The 20,540-nt window shown below is 42.8% G+C and overlaps 1 protein-coding gene across 1 annotated transcript; it reads left to right on the top strand.

Annotated features, from left to right (window-relative positions):
• Nucleotides 1-16,241: 16,241 nt before the first annotated feature.
• On the top strand, nucleotides 16,242-17,047 carry LOC148775577 (tetrapeptide repeat homeobox protein 2-like). The gene has a single exon (XM_088843375.1). It carries the CDS (start codon nucleotides 16,364-16,366, stop codon nucleotides 17,045-17,047), a length of 684 nt encoding a protein of 227 aa, XP_088699501.1. The 5' UTR covers nucleotides 16,242-16,363.
• The last annotated feature ends 3,493 nt before the right edge of the window (nucleotides 17,048-20,540 follow it).

Here is a 20,540-nt window from a genome sequence, read left to right on the forward strand (position 1 = left end):
AATAAACAAGCAGCTCCTGCAGCTCAATTCCAGAAAACTAAGTGACCCAATCAAAAAATGGGCCAAAGAACTAAACAGACATTTCTCCAAAGAAGACATAAAGATGGCTAACAAACACATGAAAAAATGCTCAACATCCCTCATAATCAGAGAAATGCAAATCAAAACCACAATGAGATACCATTTCACACCAGTCAGAATGGCTGCTATCCAAAAGTCTACATGCAATAAATGCTGGAGAGGGTGTGGAGAGAAGGGAACCCTCTTACACTGTTGGTGGGAATGCAAACTAGTACAGCCACTATGGAGAACAGTGTGGAGATTCCTCAGAAAACTGGAAATAGAACTGCCATATGATCCAGCGATCGCACTCCTGGGCATACACACCGAGGAAACCAGAATTGAAAGAGACGCATGTACTCCAATGTTCATTGCAGCACTGTTTATAATAGCCAGGACATGGAAGCAACCTAGATGTCCATCTGCAGACGAATGGATAAGAAAGCTTTGGTACATATACACAATGGAGTATTTCTCAGCCATCAAAAAGAATGCATTTGAATCAGTTTTAATGAGGTGGATGAAATTGGAGCCAATTATACAGAGTGAAGTAAGCCAGAAAGAAGAACATCAATACTGTATATTAAAGCATATATATGGAATTTAGAAAAATGGTAACCTGAACCCTGTATAAGAGACTGCAAAAGAGACATAGGCATTTAGAACAGTCTTTGGGACTCTGTGGGAGAGGGTGAAGGTGGAATGATTGGGGAGAATGGAATTGTAGCATGTATATTATCATAAGTGACCAGTCCAGGTTCGACGCATAAATTTTCCTCTGTTCATTTCTTTGCATTTGTGCTTTTTCAATAAAAATACTTTAAAAATAAAAAAAAAAAAGAAGAAGAAGAAACATCACTTTGCCAACCAAGGTCCATCTAGTCAAAGCTATGGTTTCTTCAGTAGTCATGGACAGATGTGAGAGTTGGACCATAAAGAAGACTGCATGCCAAAGAATTGATGCTTTTGAACTGTGGTGTTGGAGAAGTCTCTTGAGAGTCCCCTGGACTGCAAGGAAATCAAACCAATCAATCTTAAAGGAACTCAATCCTAAACATTCACTGAAAGGACTAATGCTGAAGCTGAAGTTCCAATACTTTGGCCACCTGATTTGAAGAGCCAACTCGTTGGAAAAGACCCTGATGCTAGGAAAGACTGAAGGCAAGAGAAGAAAGGGACAACAGAGGATGAGATGGTTGGATGGCATCACCGGCTCAATGGACATGAGTTTGAGCAAGCTCCAGGAGATGGTGAAGAACAGGGAAGCCTGGTGTGCTGCCGTCTATGGGGTCGCAAAGAGTTGGACATGACTGAGCAACTGAACAACAAAATGGTACTTCTAGTTTTAATTTTTTGAGGAGCCTCCATACCGTTTTCCACAGTGGCTGTAACAATTTACATCCCCACTAACAGTGCACTAAAGTGAAAGTGAAAGTGTTAGTTACTCAGTCATGTCCAACTCTTTGTGAGCCTGTGGATTGTAGCCCACCAGGTGCCTCTGTCTATGGGATTCTCCAGGCAAGAATACTGGAGTGGGTTGCCATTCCCTTTTCCAGGAGATCTTCCTGACTCAGGGATCGAATCCAGGTCTCCTGTACTGCAGGCAGATTCTTAACAATCTGAACCTACAAAGAAGCCCTAGGTACACTAGGATTCCCTCTTTTCCATATCCTTACCAACACTTCTTTTTCTCTTTTTAACTGAAATATAGTTGATTTATAATGTTGTTAATCCCTGTTTTATAGCAAAGTGCTAAAATTGTAAATATATATATATTCTTTATACATATATATCTATATCCTTTTCCTCTATGGTTTATCATAGGATACTGAACTAACATTTTTTTCTTATCTTTTTGATAACACCCTTTCTAGTAGATGTGAGATGATCTCATTGTGATTTTGATTTGCGTTTCCCTGAAGATTAGTGATGTTGAACAGCTTTTCATATATTTGTTGGGAATTTGAATATTTTCTTTGGAAAAATGTTTACTCAAGTCCTTTGCCCATTTTTTAAATTGGATTATTTGATTCTTTGCTATTGAGTTGTATGAGTTCTTTATATATTTGGATATGAACCATTTATCAGATTTAGGATTTGCAAACATTTTCTCCCATTCCATAGGTTGCCTTTTTGCTACTGTTTTTCTTTTTTGACCCTGCCACATGGCCTGTGGTTTCTTAGTTTCCTGACCAGAGGTAGAACCTCTGCCCCTTGCAGTGGAAGCACAGAGTCTTAACCCCTCAACCACTAGGGAAGTCCCTGCAAATGCTTTTTAATTTGATATAGTCCAACTTATTTATTGTTACTTTTATTACCTTTGTTTTTAAAGAAAATCATCAATAAGATTGATGTTCAGGAAGTTACCACCTGTGTTGAAGTTCTTCTAGGAGTTTTATTGTTTCAGGTGTTACATTCATGTCTTTAATCCATTTTGAGTTCATTTTTGAGTATGGTGTAAAACAGTGGGCTAGTTTTATTGTTTTACATGTGGCTGTCCAGTTTTTCTGACGATTTATTAAAGAAACTGTCCTTTCCCCAATGCATATTCTGGTCTCCTTTGTAAACTTAATTTATATATGCTTGTGTTTATTTCTTGGCTCTCTATTTTCTTCCATTGATCTGTTATGTCTATTTTGTACTAATATACTGTTTTGATTGCTATAACATTGTAATATAGTTTGAAATCAGGACATGTGATGGCTTCAGCTTTGTTCTTCTTTCTCAGGATTGTTTTGGCTTCTCAAAGTCTTTTGTGGTTGTTGTTGTTCAGTTGCTAAGTCGTGTCTGACTCTCTGCAACCTGATGGACTGCAGCATGGCAGCCTTCCCTGTCCTTCCCTATCTTCCAGGGTTTGCTCAAACTCATGTCCAGTGAGTCGGTGATGCCATCCAACAATCTCATGCTCTGTCTTCCCCTTCTCCTCCTACCCTCAGTCTTTCCCACCATCAGGGTCTTTTCCAATGAATCAGCTCTTTGCATCAGGTGACCAAAGTATTGGAGCTTCAACTTCAGCATCAGTCCTTCAAATGAATATTCAGGGTTGATCTCCTTTAGGATTGACTGGTTTGATTTCCTTGGCTTCCCTGGTACTCAGATGGTAAAGAATCTGCCTGCAATGCAAAGGCCTGGGTTTGATTCCTGAGTCAGGAAGATTTTCTAGAGAAGGGAATGGCTACCCACTTCCGTATTCTAGCCTGAAAAACTCCATGGATAGGAGCCTGGCAGGCTACAGTGCCTGGAGTTGCAAAGTCAGACAAAACTGAGTGACTAACACTTTCACTTTCACTTTTGTGGTTACATAGAAATTTTAGGATTGTTTTGTTTCTGTGAAAAATGATATTAGAATTTCATTAGAAATTATATTCAATCTGTATATTGTTTTGGGTAGTATGAACATTTTAATAATATTAATTTTTCCAATTTATGCACACAAAATATCTTTGCATTTATTTGCATTTGTGTGTATTTCCAGTTTCTTTCATCAATGTCTTATAGTTGTCAGTAAACAGGTATTTAACCTCCTTGGTTTAGTTTATGCCTAGATAATTTATTCCTTTTGGTGCAGCTGTAAATGGGATTGTTTTCTTAATTTCTTTTTCCCACCAGTTTTGTTTTCAATTCTCTCTTGTTATTTCTCTTGTTATCCAGCTTAATTTCTCTGGTTCATCAACTCCTTTGCCTTTCTTTCCCTCTGTTGCTTTCACCTGACAAAACTCAGCTCTGGATGAACCCAAATTATGCCTTCTCTTTATCTGTACCAACATAGCTCTACATAGCAGGAGAAATAGCAATAAACCCACGTTCCCCTGGAGAAGGAAATGGCAACCCACTCCAGTACTCGTACCTGGAGAATACAATGGTTAGAGGAGACTGGCAAGTTATGCTCCATAAGGTTGCAAAGAATCAGACACAACTGAAGCAACTTAGCATGGATGTCTCTAAATTCATAGTCACTGACCTTAGACAGACCCTCACCATTGCGCCTCAATGCTCCAGTGTTTCCTTAGCATGCTCTCTCTTCCACACTCTCAAAGTCCAACCCACACTGCCCCTTGCTGCTCAGACCTCCCATTCTTCCTTCGCACTCATTTTCCTCTGATCCTGTCAGATTTGTTGAGAACCTCCTTGTCCAGGTTAAAGAACTCCTGTTTTAAAGCAGGTTTTTTCCACAGCACTATTTATACTTTGGGCCAAATATGTTTTTGTTATGGAAGATTGTCCTAAGTGTTATAGGATGTCAGCAGCTTTCCTGGTATCTACTCAAGATGCCAGTAATACCCCAGGTGTCAAACAAAAATATCTCCAGACATTGCCAGGTATCTGTTGAGTAGTAAAATCTCCCCTAATCACAACCACTGGTTTAAAGCAACAGAAATCAATTCCAGCTAACTTCAAGAAAAAGGGGGACTTCCCTGGTATTCCAGTGGTTAAGAATCTGCCTGCCAATGCAGGGGACATGGGTTCATGGGTTCAATCCCTGGTCCAAGAAGATTCCACATGCAATGGGGAATTCCCATGTGCCACAAGTACTGAGTCCCATGTGCCTAGAGCCTGAGGTCTGCAAAAGGAGCCCTCACACCACAACTAGAGAATAGCCTCCTCTCCCCACGACTAGAGAAAGCCCATGTGCAGCAACAAAGACCCAGGACAGCCAAAAATAAATTTTAAAATTAATTTAATAAAATGGGAATTTATTGGAAAAATAGAAGAGTAATTCATAGACTGAATGGGAAATGAATCCCAGGGCCAGGAGATTGTGGGTTTTCTTTCTAGAGGTGACAATTAGGTTGTCTCCTTCTATTTTTTGGTGTTCCTAATTGAGTTTAAAATTCTCAGTAGGAAAAATCTAAGTTAGGTCAGGTATTCACTTCTGTGGCCTAGGGAACAGAGTCTATAACCAGAATCAAGCTAGGGAGGGCTGTTCAGCAGAAAAAAGAAGAGCTGTCACACACCTCCCATATTCTGTATCTTTATTCACCTAAAATGATGGAAAACCTGATGACAGAGGCTTCAGTGAATTGAAGTTTAATTTTCTATCATAAAAGTAAGTCTGGAGGTAGGTAGTTGTTGGCATTGCTACAGTTGCTAAACAGTATCATCACAGTCTTTTTCCTTTTCTGAGCTCTGGCTTTTCATCTTCAAGTTTATGGAAAGTTGACAGATGGCTCTCATACTTCCTGACATCATGAATCACGACCACATTCAAAAGTAGGAAAAACACAAGGGTGGTGGAAGAAACAGAAGGACCTTGTGTGAGAAGTTCCCTCTGCTTTTATCAGCAAAGGAAAAGTTTTCACTGAAGCCCCCTCAGCAAAAAACCCCTAAGGTCTGTTGAACAGAATAAGGTTATATGGCCATTCTCTTACCTTCAAGATATGACGGGAGAGTTAGTATCTGGCAGAAGGGAATGTGATAGTCATGACTGACTCAGACCATTGTTAATCCCCCTGATCTGGGCTTGTTGGTGCCAAATTTGGGGTTCTATCAGCAATAGAAGAGGGTGTAAACTGTTAGTTAGTCAATGGTATAGACGTTGCTAAATTTTCTCAACGTTAAATCCACAAACCTACATGATTCTGTAACTATTTCCTCTTTTTTCCATTCTGTAACAACAAAGTTCAGTTCAGTCGCTCAGTTGTATCCGACTCTGTGACACCATGAACCACAGCACACCAGGCCTCCCTGTCCATCACCAACTCCTGGAGTCCACCCAAACCCATGTCCATTGAGTCGATGATGCCTTCCAACCATCTCATCCTCTGTCCTCCCCTTCTCCTCCTGCCCTCAATCTTTCCTAGCATCAGGGTCTTTTCAAATGAGTCAGCTCTTTGCATCAGGTGGCCAAAGTATTAGAGTTTCAGCTTCAATATCAGTCCTACCAATGAATACCCAGGACTGATCTCCCTTAGGATGGACTGGTTGGATCTCCTTGCAGTCCAAGGGACTCTCAAAAGTCTTCTCCAATACCACACTTCAAAAGCATCAATTCTTCAGTGCTCAGCTTTCTTTATAGTCCAATTCTCACATCCATGACCACTGGAAAAACCATAGCCTTGATGAGACGGACCTTTGTTGGCGAAGTAATGTCAAAGTAATGCTTTTCAATATGTTGTCTAGGTTGGTCATAACTTTTCTTCCAAGGAGTAAGCGTCTTTTAATTTCATGGCTGCAGTTACCATCTGCAGTAATTTTGGAGCCCCCAAAAATAAAGTCAGCCACTGTTTCCACTGTTTCCCCATCTATTTCCCATGAAGTAATGGGACCAGATGCCATGATCTTAGTTTTCTGAATTTTGAGCTTTAAGCCAACTTTCTCACTCTCCTCTTTCACTTTCATCAAGAGGCTTTTTAGTTCCTCTTCATTTTCTGTCATAATGGTGGTGTCATCTGCATATCTGAGGTTATTGATATTTCTCCTAGCAATCTTGATTCCAGCTTGTGCTTCCTCCAACCCAGCGTTTCTCATGATGTACTCTACATATAAGTTAAATAAGCAGGGTGACAATATACAGCCTTGACGTACTCCTTTTCCTATTTGGAACCAGTCTGTTGTTCCATGTCCAGTTCTAACTGTTGTTTCCTGACCTGCACACAGGTTTCTCATGAGGCAGATCAGGTGGTCTGGTATTCCCATCTCTTTCAGAATTTTCCACAGTTTGTTGTGATCTACATAGTCAAAGGCTTTGGCATAGTCAACAAAGCAGAAGTAGATGTTTTTCTGGAACTCTTGCTTTTTTGATGATCCAGCGGATGTTGGCAATTTGATCTCTGGTTCCTCTGCCTTTTCTAAAACCAGCTTGAACATCTAGAAGTTCATGGTTCACTGAACCATGGCTTGCTGAAGCCTGGCTTGGAGAATTTTGAGCATCACTTTACTAGAGTGTGCTGCTGCTGCTGCTGCTAAGTCACTTCAGCCATGTTGGACCCTGTGCAACCCCATAGACAGCAGCCGACCAGGCTCCCCCGTCCCTGGGATTCTCCAGGCGAGAACACTGGGGTGGGTTGCCATTTCCTTCTCCAATGCATGAAAGGAAAAGTAAAAGTGAAGTCACTCAGTCGTGTCCGACTCTGTGTGACCCCATGGACTGCAGCCTACCAGGTTCCTCTGTCCATGGGATTTTCCAGGCGAGTACTGGAGTGGGTTGCCATGTGAGATGACTGCAATTGTGCGGTAGTTTGAGCATTCTCTGGCATTGTCTTTCTTTGGGATTGGAATGAAGACTGACCTTTTCCAGTCCTGTGGCCACTGCTGAGTTTTCCAAATTTGCTGGCATATTGAGTGCAGCACTTTCACAGCATCATCTTTCAGGATTTGAAATAGCTCCACTGGAATTCCATCACCTCCCCCAGCTTTGTTTGTAGTGATGCTTCCTAAGGCCCACTTGACTTCACATTCCAGGATGTCTGGCTCTAAGTGAGTGATCACACCTTCGTGATTATCTGGTAACAACAAAAGGCAATCCCTTTACCTATACTCTGAATCCTGTTCCATTCCCTCAGTTCTCGAAGACTTCAATTTTTTTTCACTTGGTTATCCCCTTTCTTTCCTGAATCATTCATCTTCCCTAGCTATTGAATCATATTCTAAGCATACAAACATGCTCTAGGATGTTTTCCATCTTTAAAGATTCCTTCCTTATAGGTAGATAAAGAGATATGATAAAGCAAGCATCAGTTCAGTTCAGTTCAGTCGCTCAGTCGTGTCCAACTCTTTGCGACCCCATGAATCACAGCACGCCAGGCCTCCCTGTCCATCACCAACTCCCGGAGTTCACTCAAGCTCATGTCCATCGAGTCGGTGATGCCATCCAACCATCTCATTCTCTGTCGTCCCCATCTCCTCCTGCCCCCAATCCCTCCCAGCATCAGACTCTTTTCCAATGAGTCAACTCGTCGCATGAGGTGGCCAAAGTATTGGAGTTTCAGCTTTAGCATCAGTCCTTCCAATGAACACCCAGGATTGATCTCCTTTAGAATGGCAAGCACAGTAAAATGTTAATTATAGAGCTCAGTGAGACTTACTGCAACATTCTTTCAACTTTTCAGTATGTTTAAAACTTTGATAATAAAATATTTGAAATAAAATCCTTCCTTTAACTCCCAGTCACCTTCCAACTTGTTTTCTGCTTGTTATTTATTCAGATTCCTTTTAAATGTTCTTTTCTCTGCTTGCTTCCCTCTCTTTACTCTCAGCTTATACCAATTTGGCTTCACCACTCCTCTGAGATGGCTCTTATTAAGATTGCCTTTGAATGGACACTTTTCTGTCCTCGTCTTATTCAACTGTTCAGCATTATTCTTTGCTGCTGACCTGTCTCTCCTTGAAACAATTTGTGCTCTTGGCATCTGACACCACTTGTTTTAGTTTTCTTTCTACCTTTTCATGTACTCCTTTTTGGTCTCCTTTGCCAACTTCTTCTCCACTGTTGTTTAGTTACTAAGTCACATCCAACTCTTTTGTGACCACATGGACAGTAGCCCACCAGGCTTCTCTGTCTGTGAGATTTCCCAGGCAAGAATTCTGGAGTGAGTTGCCATTTCCTTCTCCAGGAGATCTTCCCCATGCAGGGATCAAAGCCATGTCTCCTGTATTGACAGGCAGATTCTTTCCTGCTGAGCCACCAGGGATCTTCTCCATTATGCAACTTCTAAGAGTTGGAATGTCCCAAGGGTTGGTTCTAGGACTACGTTTCTGTCGACAGCCAATTTCCCCACACAGGCACTTTTGGCATTTTCTGTTGGACACTTCTTCATTGAGTAGGATTTCCCATGCATTCTAGGATGTTGTACAGTCCTAGGCCCTTTACACTAAACGCCAGCAGTATTCCTATTGTCCCTTTAGTCAGTGTGACAACCCAAGTTGCCTCCTAACAGTCCCTAGGGATGTGATATTTCTCAGGGTTAAAAACTATTTTGTCTCTTAATAGATGATACCAACCAGTCTGTGACCTTAAATTTCATATATATGCTAATTTTCAAATATCTCTGGCCCAAACATCTCTTTTGAACTCTCAACTGCCTCAAATTATGTGCATGACATTTCTGTTTGAGTGGTCTATTTAGAAGTTCAATAAGTATTTGATGAGTGAATGATCTAATTAATTGTCTCAGTCCCTCCCTCCTATTGAGAACTAAATTCTTGATCTTTTCCTATCTGTTGTTCCCTGTGGGGACATGGAGATGTGCTTACTCAAATCCCTCTTCAAGAAAGGACTGGCTGGCTGCCCAACTATGAAGCATGTGGTTAGCTGACAGCTTCCAGTTCTTACCTGCTTCAGGGTCCACCCCACCTTTAGAGCCAACATTATATGCCATATAACTGATGGCATGCTCTTCTTGGGGACATTCCCAGCCAATGAATCAGCAAAGTGGTAGTAAAAGGACCTAAAGCAGTGTTAGACACCAAGCAGTCTAACAGAGAACTCTACTAACTAGCAGCCTTTGCTCTGGTACTTGCCATTGGGCTGGCAGAGACTTTGTCAGGTTTCATCACTGCTTGCAGCTTTCCCTGTACCATTCTGCTCCTGCTTCTTTTCCTTTTACAAGTGTTGTTTCCTAAGAAACTTGTGGCACACCTAACTCTATTTCAGCATCTGCTTTCCAGAGAACCTATTCAGCACTCTCTCTTTTACATTTCAGTAAACGGAATGTACCTAGTTGCTTAAGCCAAACCCTGTGAGTCATTTCTGATTTTTAATGCTCCTTCATACTATATAACTCATCAGCAAGTTCTGTTGACTCTACTCTGACATACATAATCTATTTGTCTCTCTCCTCCCACCAACCCTGTCCAAGTCATCATCATTTCTCACTAGAATACTGCAAATAGCTACAAAAGTCATGTCTGAAACTCACTCTGATCTCCCATATCCCATTCTCCAGATAGTAGTTGTGGGGGAGTAGGGGGTGGGGTGGGGGATGATCTTTAAAACATAGCCTGGCTTTACTTGAAAACAATGGCTTCTAATGCAAACTCCATCCAGGATCTGTCAAGACTCTTCATGAGGTCTCCTAGCTTTCTGTTCAACCTTATTTCTCACTAATATCCTTCTCAATCACTGTACTCTAGCCATGTTTATTGTTGTTCTGAGAAGCCATTCCTAGGCAAGGCCATTGCCCAAGCTATACCCACTTCATAGACCACTCTTTCCTCTACATTTTACATAGTCAGATCCTTCTCCTTCACTAGTACTCTAGTGCCATTGCCTCAGAAAAGCCCACTCTGACCACTCAACCTGAAGTAATTTTCCTCTCCTCCTTCCCATTATTCTCCCTAATAGTATACATGTACATATGTATGAAATTCTCTTATATATAGGTATACATATATTTGGGCTTCCCCATTCTAAAGGAGATCAATCCTGGATGTTCATTGGAGGGACTGATGCTAAAGCTGAAACTGCAATACTTTGGCCACCTCATACGACGAGTTGACTCACTGGAAAAGACTCTGATGCTGGGAAAGGTTGGGGGCGGGAGGAGAAGGGGACGACGGAGAATGAGATGGCTGGATGGCATCACCGACTCTGTGGACATGAGTTTGAGTGAACTCCGGGAGTTGGTGATGGACAGGGAGGCCTGGCGTGCTGTGATTCATGGGGTCGCGGAGAGTCGGACACAACTGAGCGACTGAACTGAACTGAACTGAACTGATGGTTCAGCTGGTAAAGAATCCTCCTGCAATGTGAGAGACTTGGGTTCGATCCCTGGGTTGGGAAGATCCCCTGGAGAAGGGAAAGGCTGCCTAATCCAGTATTCTCACCTGGAGAATTCCATAGACTGTATAGTCCATGGGGTCGTAAAGAGTGACTTTCACTCACTCACTCACTCACTCATACATATATATGCACTTTTTTCTTTAACTGTTTTTTAAATTTTATTAATTTATTTTTGGCTGTGCTGGGTCTTCATTGCTGCTCAACTTTCTCTAGTTGTGGCAAGCGGGGGTACTCTCTAGTTGTGGTGTGAGAGCTCATTGTGGTGGCTTCTCTTGTTGCAGAGCATAGGCTCTAAGGTGTGTAGACCTCAGCAGTTGCAGCACATGGGCTCAGTCGTTGTGACTCCTGGGCTCTAGGTCACAGGCTCAATAGTTGTGGAGCACCATGGGGTTAGTTGCTCAGAGGCATGTGGAATCCTCCTGGATCAGAGATCAAACCCACGTCTCCTGCATTGGCAGGTGAATTCTTTACCACTGAACCACCAGGGAAGCCCCTCCTTAATTGTATTTTGTCCATCTCTCTCACTTGGCCAGAAAATCTGTGAAAGTATGCACAATATTTGGTTTATCACCATTTACCCAGTCTGATGCATATACTAGGCAATTAATACATATTTGTTGAATGAACAAATAAGTGAATAAAAGGAAAATTACCAACTTATCTTAGGTATTCTAAGGATGATTTTCTCAGTATTTTGACAAAGGGATTTGATTTTTGTTTTTATCTTTTTAAAATATTTAATTTGTTTATTTGACTGCACCAAGTCTTGGTTGTGGCATTCAGGATCTTTAACTGTGTCATGTGGGATCTAGTTCCCTGACTAGGGATCAAACCTGGGACCCCTACATTGGGAGTGCAGAGTCTCAGCTACTGGACCACCAGAGAAATCCCTGTTTTTATCTTTTTTTCCTTTGGAAAGAGAATGGAAATTGTATCCTCTGCCTGCTGATATTAGTGACCATCACATAGGAGACACATATTAGTAAGAGTAAATCAAACAGTAAAAACAGTATCTAGATCCATGTTACAATGACAATGATTTCAAAAGTCCTTTACTTTAAAAATTAAACTATCTCTACTGAGAAAGTTTTATAATATCCTAAGAACAATAATTTTACTCCCACTTAGCAATCCTTGGGTTTCCCTGGTGGCTCAGACAGTAAAGAATCTACCTGCAATGCCAAAGACCTGGGTTCGATCCCTGGGTCAGGAAGATCCATTGGAGAAGAGAAAGGCTATCCACTCCAGTATTCTTGAATGGAGAATTCCATGGACAGAGGAGCCTGGTGGGCTACAGTTCATGAGGTCGCAAAGAGTCAGACATGACTGAGTGACTAGCACTAGCAATCCTTAAGAAAGGAAAGAACAAACTAGAAACAAAGTAGTATGAAGTGTTTGTTCCATAGATTATAAGAATTTAGTGAGAAAAAATTCAGTCATGCTGCAGTAAGGAACATTATCAAGCAGGGTGTGCTACATTCATAATTTTTGTTTCTGTTCAGCAAAAAACTAAAACGTGCAGACTGTAGTTATATAAATCTTATTCCCAATCACTAGATTTTAATTTTTATTTTATGAAGTTAAAAAAAGATAACCTCTTGTTCCCCCTAAGGAATAGACAGAATATCCAGAAAGCAGAGTCGCTTTAGAGATCTCCTATAAAACTTCACTATGATAGATGTTTACCTGAAATATTTGCAAAACTGAGTTTGTACTTTTGCTCACTCTAAATAGATCTGACTTACAGTGTTTACACATGCTTCTCTAACTTTTATGATTCTTTTTAAAAAATATTTATTTACACCAGCTCTTAGTTGTGGGACACAGGACTTTCGGTCTTTGATGTGGCATGTGGGATCTTTATTTGTGGCATGCGAACTCTTAGCTACAGCATATGGGCTCTAGTTCCCTGACCAGGGATCGAACCTGGGCCCCCTGCATTGGGAGCATGGAGTCTTAGCCACTGGACCACCAGGGAGGTCCCTCAAACTTTTATGATCCTTTTAATGTAGACATTTTCTAAAGACATCATGAACTTTCCCAAGCAACTCATCCTTTTGTGGTGCCATACAAATTTTATCTTTCCACATCCCATCCTAAACTTCAGTCCTGAATGAGGTTAATACATTGGACGTGATACAAAGAAATTGGCAAATGAGTGCAGTAGTATGAAGGCATTAGTTGACATTCCAAAGTGGTAAGGCAATTCATGATGTCGTAAAGGGAGTGGCCAGGCAAATTCAAAAATGTAGAAGATTGTTAGTATAGTTACTGCTATCACAAAAGAGGGGTAAAACTTGATGCTTAAAGGGGTGGGCAAACTGAAATTACTAAAGGGTGGGGCAAAATAATTATTCACAAGAGGAGAAGGATGAGTCCTTATCTGGGAAACCAGTAATGTCAGAAGGAGATGGAACAGTCCTTTATTCCTTTAAACATGATATCATAGAAAACTAGAAAAGTTTTAGGACTAAGGTTACCAACTGGTGCCCAGGGGTACAATTAGACCTATAGACACATTGTATTGGCCTGCCTACAGAGTTGGGGTTTTTCCCAACTAGTTACCAAATCACAAATTTCCATAATAAAAATTAGGATGTCTGGCTTCTCTTGAAAATGTTGGCATTCTGACAATCCTTAGCCTGCATTCCTACATGGCAGCAACTGGTTGGAGCAAAGTAACAGCTTCTCTCTTTGGACAAGGCAGATAGTTGTTACAATCCCCACTTACCCAGCTTTATTTACCACCTAACACTTGTAGGCATTTAAGTGTGTGACACTGGTTTGGGGAATTCCATATAATAAAGAGATGAATCAATGTTGTAGGAGGGGTATCTATGACATAAGATACATAGACCTTGGAAAATTCATTGCAACAAGAGTAGAAGAAGCAGAATGTTTGTATCCTGCCATTTTAATCCCAATAGTATTCTTTCTAAACCTGCAACTCTAACCTCAGAGCATTTGCCTCCATCATGCAGTCTATGCATCAATCAAGGAACTAAACTGGATCGATGAAATTTATAAGATATTTACTTCCCTCCCAAATTTACTAATATTGGCATGATTTTTATTATATGCTTATTGTCAGGTGTCCTTTGTGTCAAACATCTTTGGGTCAAGTATAGAACAAATCTCATTGTCCTCAAGTGTAATAAACCATGATGTCTCCAAAAGATACCACGTTTCAAAGCATCACCAACTATTTGTCCTTGGGGTATCCTATTCTCCTTACTGCCTGCATGCCTTGGCACAGACTGCTTCTTTTCTTGTAATGTCTTTCTCTCTCACTAAACTGCTAGTAATTTTTCAAAAAAGTAGTGGATAAATCATTCCCCTAACTACACCCTCCTAGCATTAAAAAATAATTCCTCCATTATGCTCTAAGATAATTTTTTTTTTTTGAGGCAAGGAATATGACTTTATTTGGAAAGCCAGCTGACCAAGAAGATGGCAGACTGATGTCTCAAAATAACCCTTTTATCAGCATCTGGATGCCAGGTTCTTTTATAGGACATAAAGGAAGAGGACAACAGAGGATGAGATGGTTGGATGGCATCACCGACTCGATGGACATAAGTTTGAGCAAGCTCTGGGTGTTGGTGATGGACAGGGAAGCCTGGCTTGCTGCAGATCATGGAGTCAAAAAGAGTCGGACATGACTGAGCAACTGAACCAAACTGAAAGAAGAGGAAGTGAGGAAGTAAAGTAAAAAGGTCATTAATTTGGCTTTTGGCTGTACTGGGTCTTTGTTGCTGCGTGGCTTTTGTCTAGTTGCAGCAAGCGGTGGCTACTATCTGGTTGTGGTACACAGGCTTCTCATTGCAGTGGCTTCTCTTATTGCAAAACACAGCCTCTAGGGTATAGAGGCTTCAGTAGTTGTGGCATATGGGCTTAGTAGTTTCAGCTTCTGGACTCTAGAGCACAGACTCAACTGTTGTGGTGCATGGGTTTAGTTGCTCTGTGGCATATGGGATCTTCCCAGACCAGGGTTTAAATCTGTGTCTCCTGCACTGGCAGAAAATCAAATGCCTTATGATAATACAGTGGAAGTGAGAAATAGATTTAAGGGACTAGGTCTGATAGACAGAGTGCCTGAAAAACTATAGATGGAGGTTCGTGACATGTACAGGAGACAGGGATCGAGACCATCCCCAAGAAAAAGAAATGCAAAAAAGCAAAATGAATGTCTGAGGAGGCTTTACAAATAGCTGTGAAAAGAAGAGAAGTGAAAAGCAAAGGAGAAAAGGAAAGATATACGCATTTGAATGTAGAGTTCCAAAGAACAGCAAGGAGAGATAAGAAAGCCTTCCTCAGCAATCAGTGCAAAGAAATAGAGGAAAACAACAGAATGGGAAAGACCAGAGACATATATGGATGTGAGAGTTGGACTGTGAAGAAAGCTGATCGCCGAAGAATCGATGCTTTTGAACTGTGGTGTTGGAGAAGACTCTTGAGAGTCCCTTATACTGCAAGGAGATCCAACCAGTCCATTCTAAAGGAGATCAATCCTGGATGTTCATTGGAGGGACTGATGCTAAAGCTGAAACTCCAATACTTTGGCCACCTCATGAGACGAGTTGACTCACTGGAAAAGACTCTGATGCTGGGAAAGGTTGGGGGCGGGAGGAGAAGGGGACGACGGAGAATGAGATGGCTGGATGGCATCACCGACTCTGTGGACATGAGTTTGAGTGTACTCCAGGAGTTGGTGATGGACAGGGAGGCCTGGCGTGCTGTGATTCATGGGGTCGCGGAGAGTCGGACACGACTGAGCGACTGAACTGAACTGAACTGAAGGGAACATTTCATGCAAAGATGGGCACAATAAAGGACAGAAATGGTATGGACCTAACAGAAGCAGAAGATATTAAGAAGAGGAGGCAAGAATACACAGAACTGTACAAAAAAGATCTTCATGACCAAGATAATCATGATGGTGTGATCACTCACCTAGAGCCAGGCATCCTGGAATGTGAAGTCAAGTGGGCCTTAGAAAGCATCACTACGAACAAAGCTAGGGGAGGTGATGGAATTCCAGTGGAGCTATTTCAAATCCTGAAAGATGATGCTGTGAAAGTGCTGCACTCAATATCCCAGCAAATTTGGAAAACTCAGCAGTGGCCACAGAACTGGAAAAGGTCGGTTTTGATTCCAATCCCAAAGAAAGGCAACGCCAAAGAATGCTCAAACTACCGCACAGTTGCACTCATCTCACACGCTAGTAAAGTCATGCTCAAAATTCTCCAAGCCAGGCTTCAGCAATTCATGAACCATGAACTTCCAGATGTTCAACCTGGTTTTAGAAAAGGCAGGGGAACCAGAGATCAAATTGCCAACATCAGCTGGATCATCGAAAAATCAAGAGAGTTTCAGAAAAACATCAATTTCTGCTTTATTGATTATGCCAAAGCCTTTGACTGTGTGGATCACAATAAACTGTGGAAAATTCTGCAAGAGATGGGAATACCAGACCACCTGACCTGTCTCTTGAGAAAGCTATATGCATGCAGGTCAGGAAGCAAGAGTTAGAACTGGACATGGGAACAGAGCCTCAAACTCCGACGGCAGAACAGCAGGAGGATGCAAGAACCCGAGTCCATTATGAGCCCCACGCAGAGGTCAGCGCCCCCAGACAGAAAGCGGCGGGAGCGCACGGTGTACAGCAAAGAGCAGTTGGAGGCGCTCAAAGAAGCCTTCCTGAAGAACGAGTACCCTAGCTACCAGGACCGCCTGCGCCTGGCGGCCAGGCTCCACCTGTACGAGCACAGAGTGCAGGTGTGGTTCAAGGACCGCCGGGCCCAGCGCTCCCGTCTGGAGCGACAGCAGGCCGAGGGCGGATACCAGAGGGCCGGCGATGCGCCCACGGACCCCGGAGCCCCCTGGACCCCCGCCCCCGCCCCGGAATCTGCAGCCGCAGCTGCGAGCCCGCGTTTCCCAGACAGCCCGGGCTTCTACAGCCGCCCTCCTCCCTCCAGCCCCGCGGAGGTACTCCCAGCGCCCGAGCCCGGCGTCTCTAGCCACCACCCGGCCACGTGGGTCCCGGCACAGGGCGTCCACGTGTACGGCCCGGCTGCTCCGGCCCCGGCCCCGGGCTGGCTTCGGGACCCCGACGCCGCGAACTACCGCCCAGATCCTCTTCCGCTTCCTGACTGTGCCCTGCTGTTCTCATCCGGGGAGCTCTTTTCCGAACCCTCTTCCCCCTTGAATTCTGTGTCCCCGGTGGATGAGGACGATTTAGGTTCCCGGCGGTTCACGAATTTATAGGGTCGTGGTCATCTGTCCCCGCAAAGTCCTGCAGACCCCGAGGGGCAGAGAGGCCCAGGGCGCTGGGAGCCTGCACGGAGCGCCCCCGCGTCCGGGAAGGTGTGGTGGCTTGGTCTGCACAGCTGGTTTACTGTGTGCATCTCCCTTGAGCCGGTCTGGGGAGGGGGCGTTTCTGTGTCACTGTGAGGCCACCGCCAAGCCCTGAAGCTCCCTGCCCGGTTATTTGGGGCGCACGTGGGAACTGCTGTCAATGGAATCGCTATTGGCCGTTCGTGTGTGTTGCGGCTTCGTGGATGCTGCAGGAGAACTTTCTGTGCAAGCGAGACCAACATCATTCACCCAGCCCCCTGAATGTTGAGGATTTGAGACATTTTCATGTTTGCCGACCTGCCCTCTTGCGGCTTCTTTGTAGTTTTAGTACTGATGCCTCCAATGATGCAGAAGTTAAGTAAGCTCTTCTCAGGTGTTAATTGGACATTAGGGATACTTGTAAACTGTCCTTTCCCCCGCCCCTTCCATTTCTCTCAATTTGTCCGAATTTATATTGTCTATCTTTTTTGGTGGTTAAAGTGTTACAAACATTTTTCCCATGTGTATTTTCTCTACGTAGCATTTTCTTGATTTTAATGTGTATTTCAGTGCCTCTCATTATCTTTTGTGATGAGTTAGTGTTTTTCTCTCGTTTACATCAGTGGCACACTGATACGCTGAAAAAAAATAGAATAAAAAAATTAAAAAAAAAAAAAGAACTGGACATGGACTAGAATGGTTCCAAATAGGAAAAGGAGTACGTCAAGGTTGTATATTGTCACCCTGCTTATTTAATTTATATGCAGAGTACATCATGAGAAACGCTGGGCTGGAGGAAGCACAAGCTGGAATCAAAATTGCTGGGAGAAATATCAATAACCTCAGATATGCAGATGACACCACCCTTATGGCAGAAAGTAAAGAGGAACTCAAAGGCCTCTTGATGAAAGTGAAAGAGGAGAGTGAAAAGTTTGGCTTGAGGCTCAACATTCAGAAAACGAAGATCATGGCATCTGGTCCCATCACTTCATGGGAAATAGATGGGGAAACAGTGGAAACAGTGGCTGACTTTATTTTGGGGGGCTCCAATATCACTGCAGGTGGTGATTGCAGTCATGAAATTAAAAGACGCTTACTCCTTGGAAGAAAAGTTATGACCAACCTAGACAGCATATTAAAAAACAGAGACATTACTTTGCCAACAAAGGTCCATCTCGTCAAGGCTATACCTTTTCCAGTAGTCATGTATGGATGTGAGAGGTGGACTATAAAGAAAGCTGAGCACCGAAGAATTGATGCTTTTGAAGTGTTTGTGGTATTGGAGAAGACTCTTGAAAGTTCCTTGGACTGCAAGGAGATCCAACCAGTCTGTCCTAACGGAGATCAGTCCTGAGTGTTCATTGGAAGTACTGATGTTGAAGTTGAAGCTCCAATACTTTGGCCGCCTGATGCGAAGAGCTGACTCATTTGAAAAGACCCGGATGCTGGGAAAGATTGAAGGCAGGAGGAGAAGGGGACAACAGAGGGTGAGATGGTTGGATGGCATCACCGACTCAATGGACATGATTTTGGGTAAACTCCGGGAGTTGGTGACGGACAGGGAGGCCTGGCGAGCTGCAGTCCATGGGGTCGCAAAGGGTTGGATACGCTTTATCAACTGAACTGAACTAAACTCCTGCATTGGCAAGCAGATTCTCTACCATGGAGCCACCAGGAAAGCTCACTCTCATAGAATTTTGAAGATACCTTTATTAAAGAACTTATACCCTTATTTTAGAATTTCAGTAGTTTTTTTTTAATGTATTAATCTTTGGGGGTAGAATTAAAGACTCAGTTACTTAAAAGCAGTATTTTAGTGTCTCCAGCACCTAGCAATCTAAAGACATTTAATCAGATCAGATCAGTCGCTCAGTCGTGTCCGACTCTCCGCGACCCCATGAATCACAGCACGCCAGGCCTCCCTGTCCATCACCAACTCCCGGAGTACACTCAAACTCATGTCCATAGAGTCGGTGATGCCATCCAGCCATCTCATTCTCCGTCATCCCCTTCTCCTCCCGCCCCCAACCTTTCCCAGCATCAGAGTCTTTTCCAGTGAGTCAACTCGTCGCATGAGGTGGCCAAAGTATTGCAGTTTCAGCTTTAGCATCAGTCCCTCCAATGAACATCCAGGACTGATCTCCTTTAGAATGGACTGGTTAGATCTCCTTGCAGTATAAGGGACTCTCAAGAGTCTTCTCCAACACCACAGTTCAAAAGCATCAATTCTTCTGCGATCAGCCTTCTTCACAGTCCAACTCTCACATCCATACATGACCACAGGAAAAACCATTGCCTTGACTAGACGGACCTTGGTTGGCAAAGTAATGTCTCTGCTTTTTAATATACTATCAAGGTTGGTCATAACTTTCCTTCCAAGGAGCAAGCGTCTTTTAATTTCATGGCTGCAATCAGCATCTGCAGTGATTTTGGAGCCCAAAAAAATATAAATATGTATTGAATGAATGGTTATAACAGGTATAGAAATCTACTAGGTCAAGTGTTATGGGATGAGGCTATAATGGGACATGCTATTATGTAATAAAAATTTTCCAATAGGGGATGAATCAGAATATGACATCATGAGGAAAAATCTGTAAGAATGTATCTGTTGAAATAGTCTGGAAACTTTGAGTATAACAGGAAGAGGAGCTGGACCATGCATTTAGCTCATTAGGGTGATGCAAACCTCTCTGGAATCCTGCCATGCCCAGATAAGCATTAACACTTACATAGTGCCTGGAGCCTAGTAAGCCTGCAATAAATAGTTGTTGAATAAATTAATGTGTTAATGATCTTGGAATGATCTAGCATATTCTGGACTCTGGGTCATCATAAATCAGACTTTTGTTCTATTAATAATCTGGGTTGGTCAAGAGTGGTTTGGATTCTTTGTCAAGCTGGACTGGCATATAACTGTTTTTTGAGTTGGGCTGATCTCTTCGCTGAGGACATGGTGGTCTATCTATGTCAACACAACTCTGGGTACTACATTGTATTAAGATGGTACCAGCTGTGATTCTGACTGGATTGTAAACTAGTTTCTGAACTGATATGCTAGGATTGGTCAGCAGGTCTAATCTTGGATGTGAGGAGGAGGGAAGGAAAGAGGAGGGAAGAAAAGAAGGACAGAAGAAAGGAAGGAAGGCAGAGTGGCGTGCATAAACAAACAAGCAACTGTAAGAAAAGTTTGTCAGATGTACACACTGCTATAATTAAAATGGATAGCCAATAAGGACCTACGGTACAGCACATGGAGCTCTGTTCAGTGTTTTGTGGCAGCCTGGATAGGAAGGGAGTTTGGGGGAGAATGGATACATGTATATGTATGGCTGAGTCCCTTTGCTGTTCACTGAAATTATCATAACATTGTTTTTTGTTAATCAGCTGTGTGCTGTGCTGTGCTTAGTCACTTACTGTAGTT

Source organism: Moschus berezovskii, chromosome 14, assembly GCF_049115385.1.
Source record: "Moschus berezovskii isolate FMDL1 chromosome 14, NW_MosBer_1.0, whole genome shotgun sequence".
Taxonomy (NCBI): Eukaryota; Metazoa; Chordata; class Mammalia; order Artiodactyla; family Moschidae; genus Moschus; species Moschus berezovskii.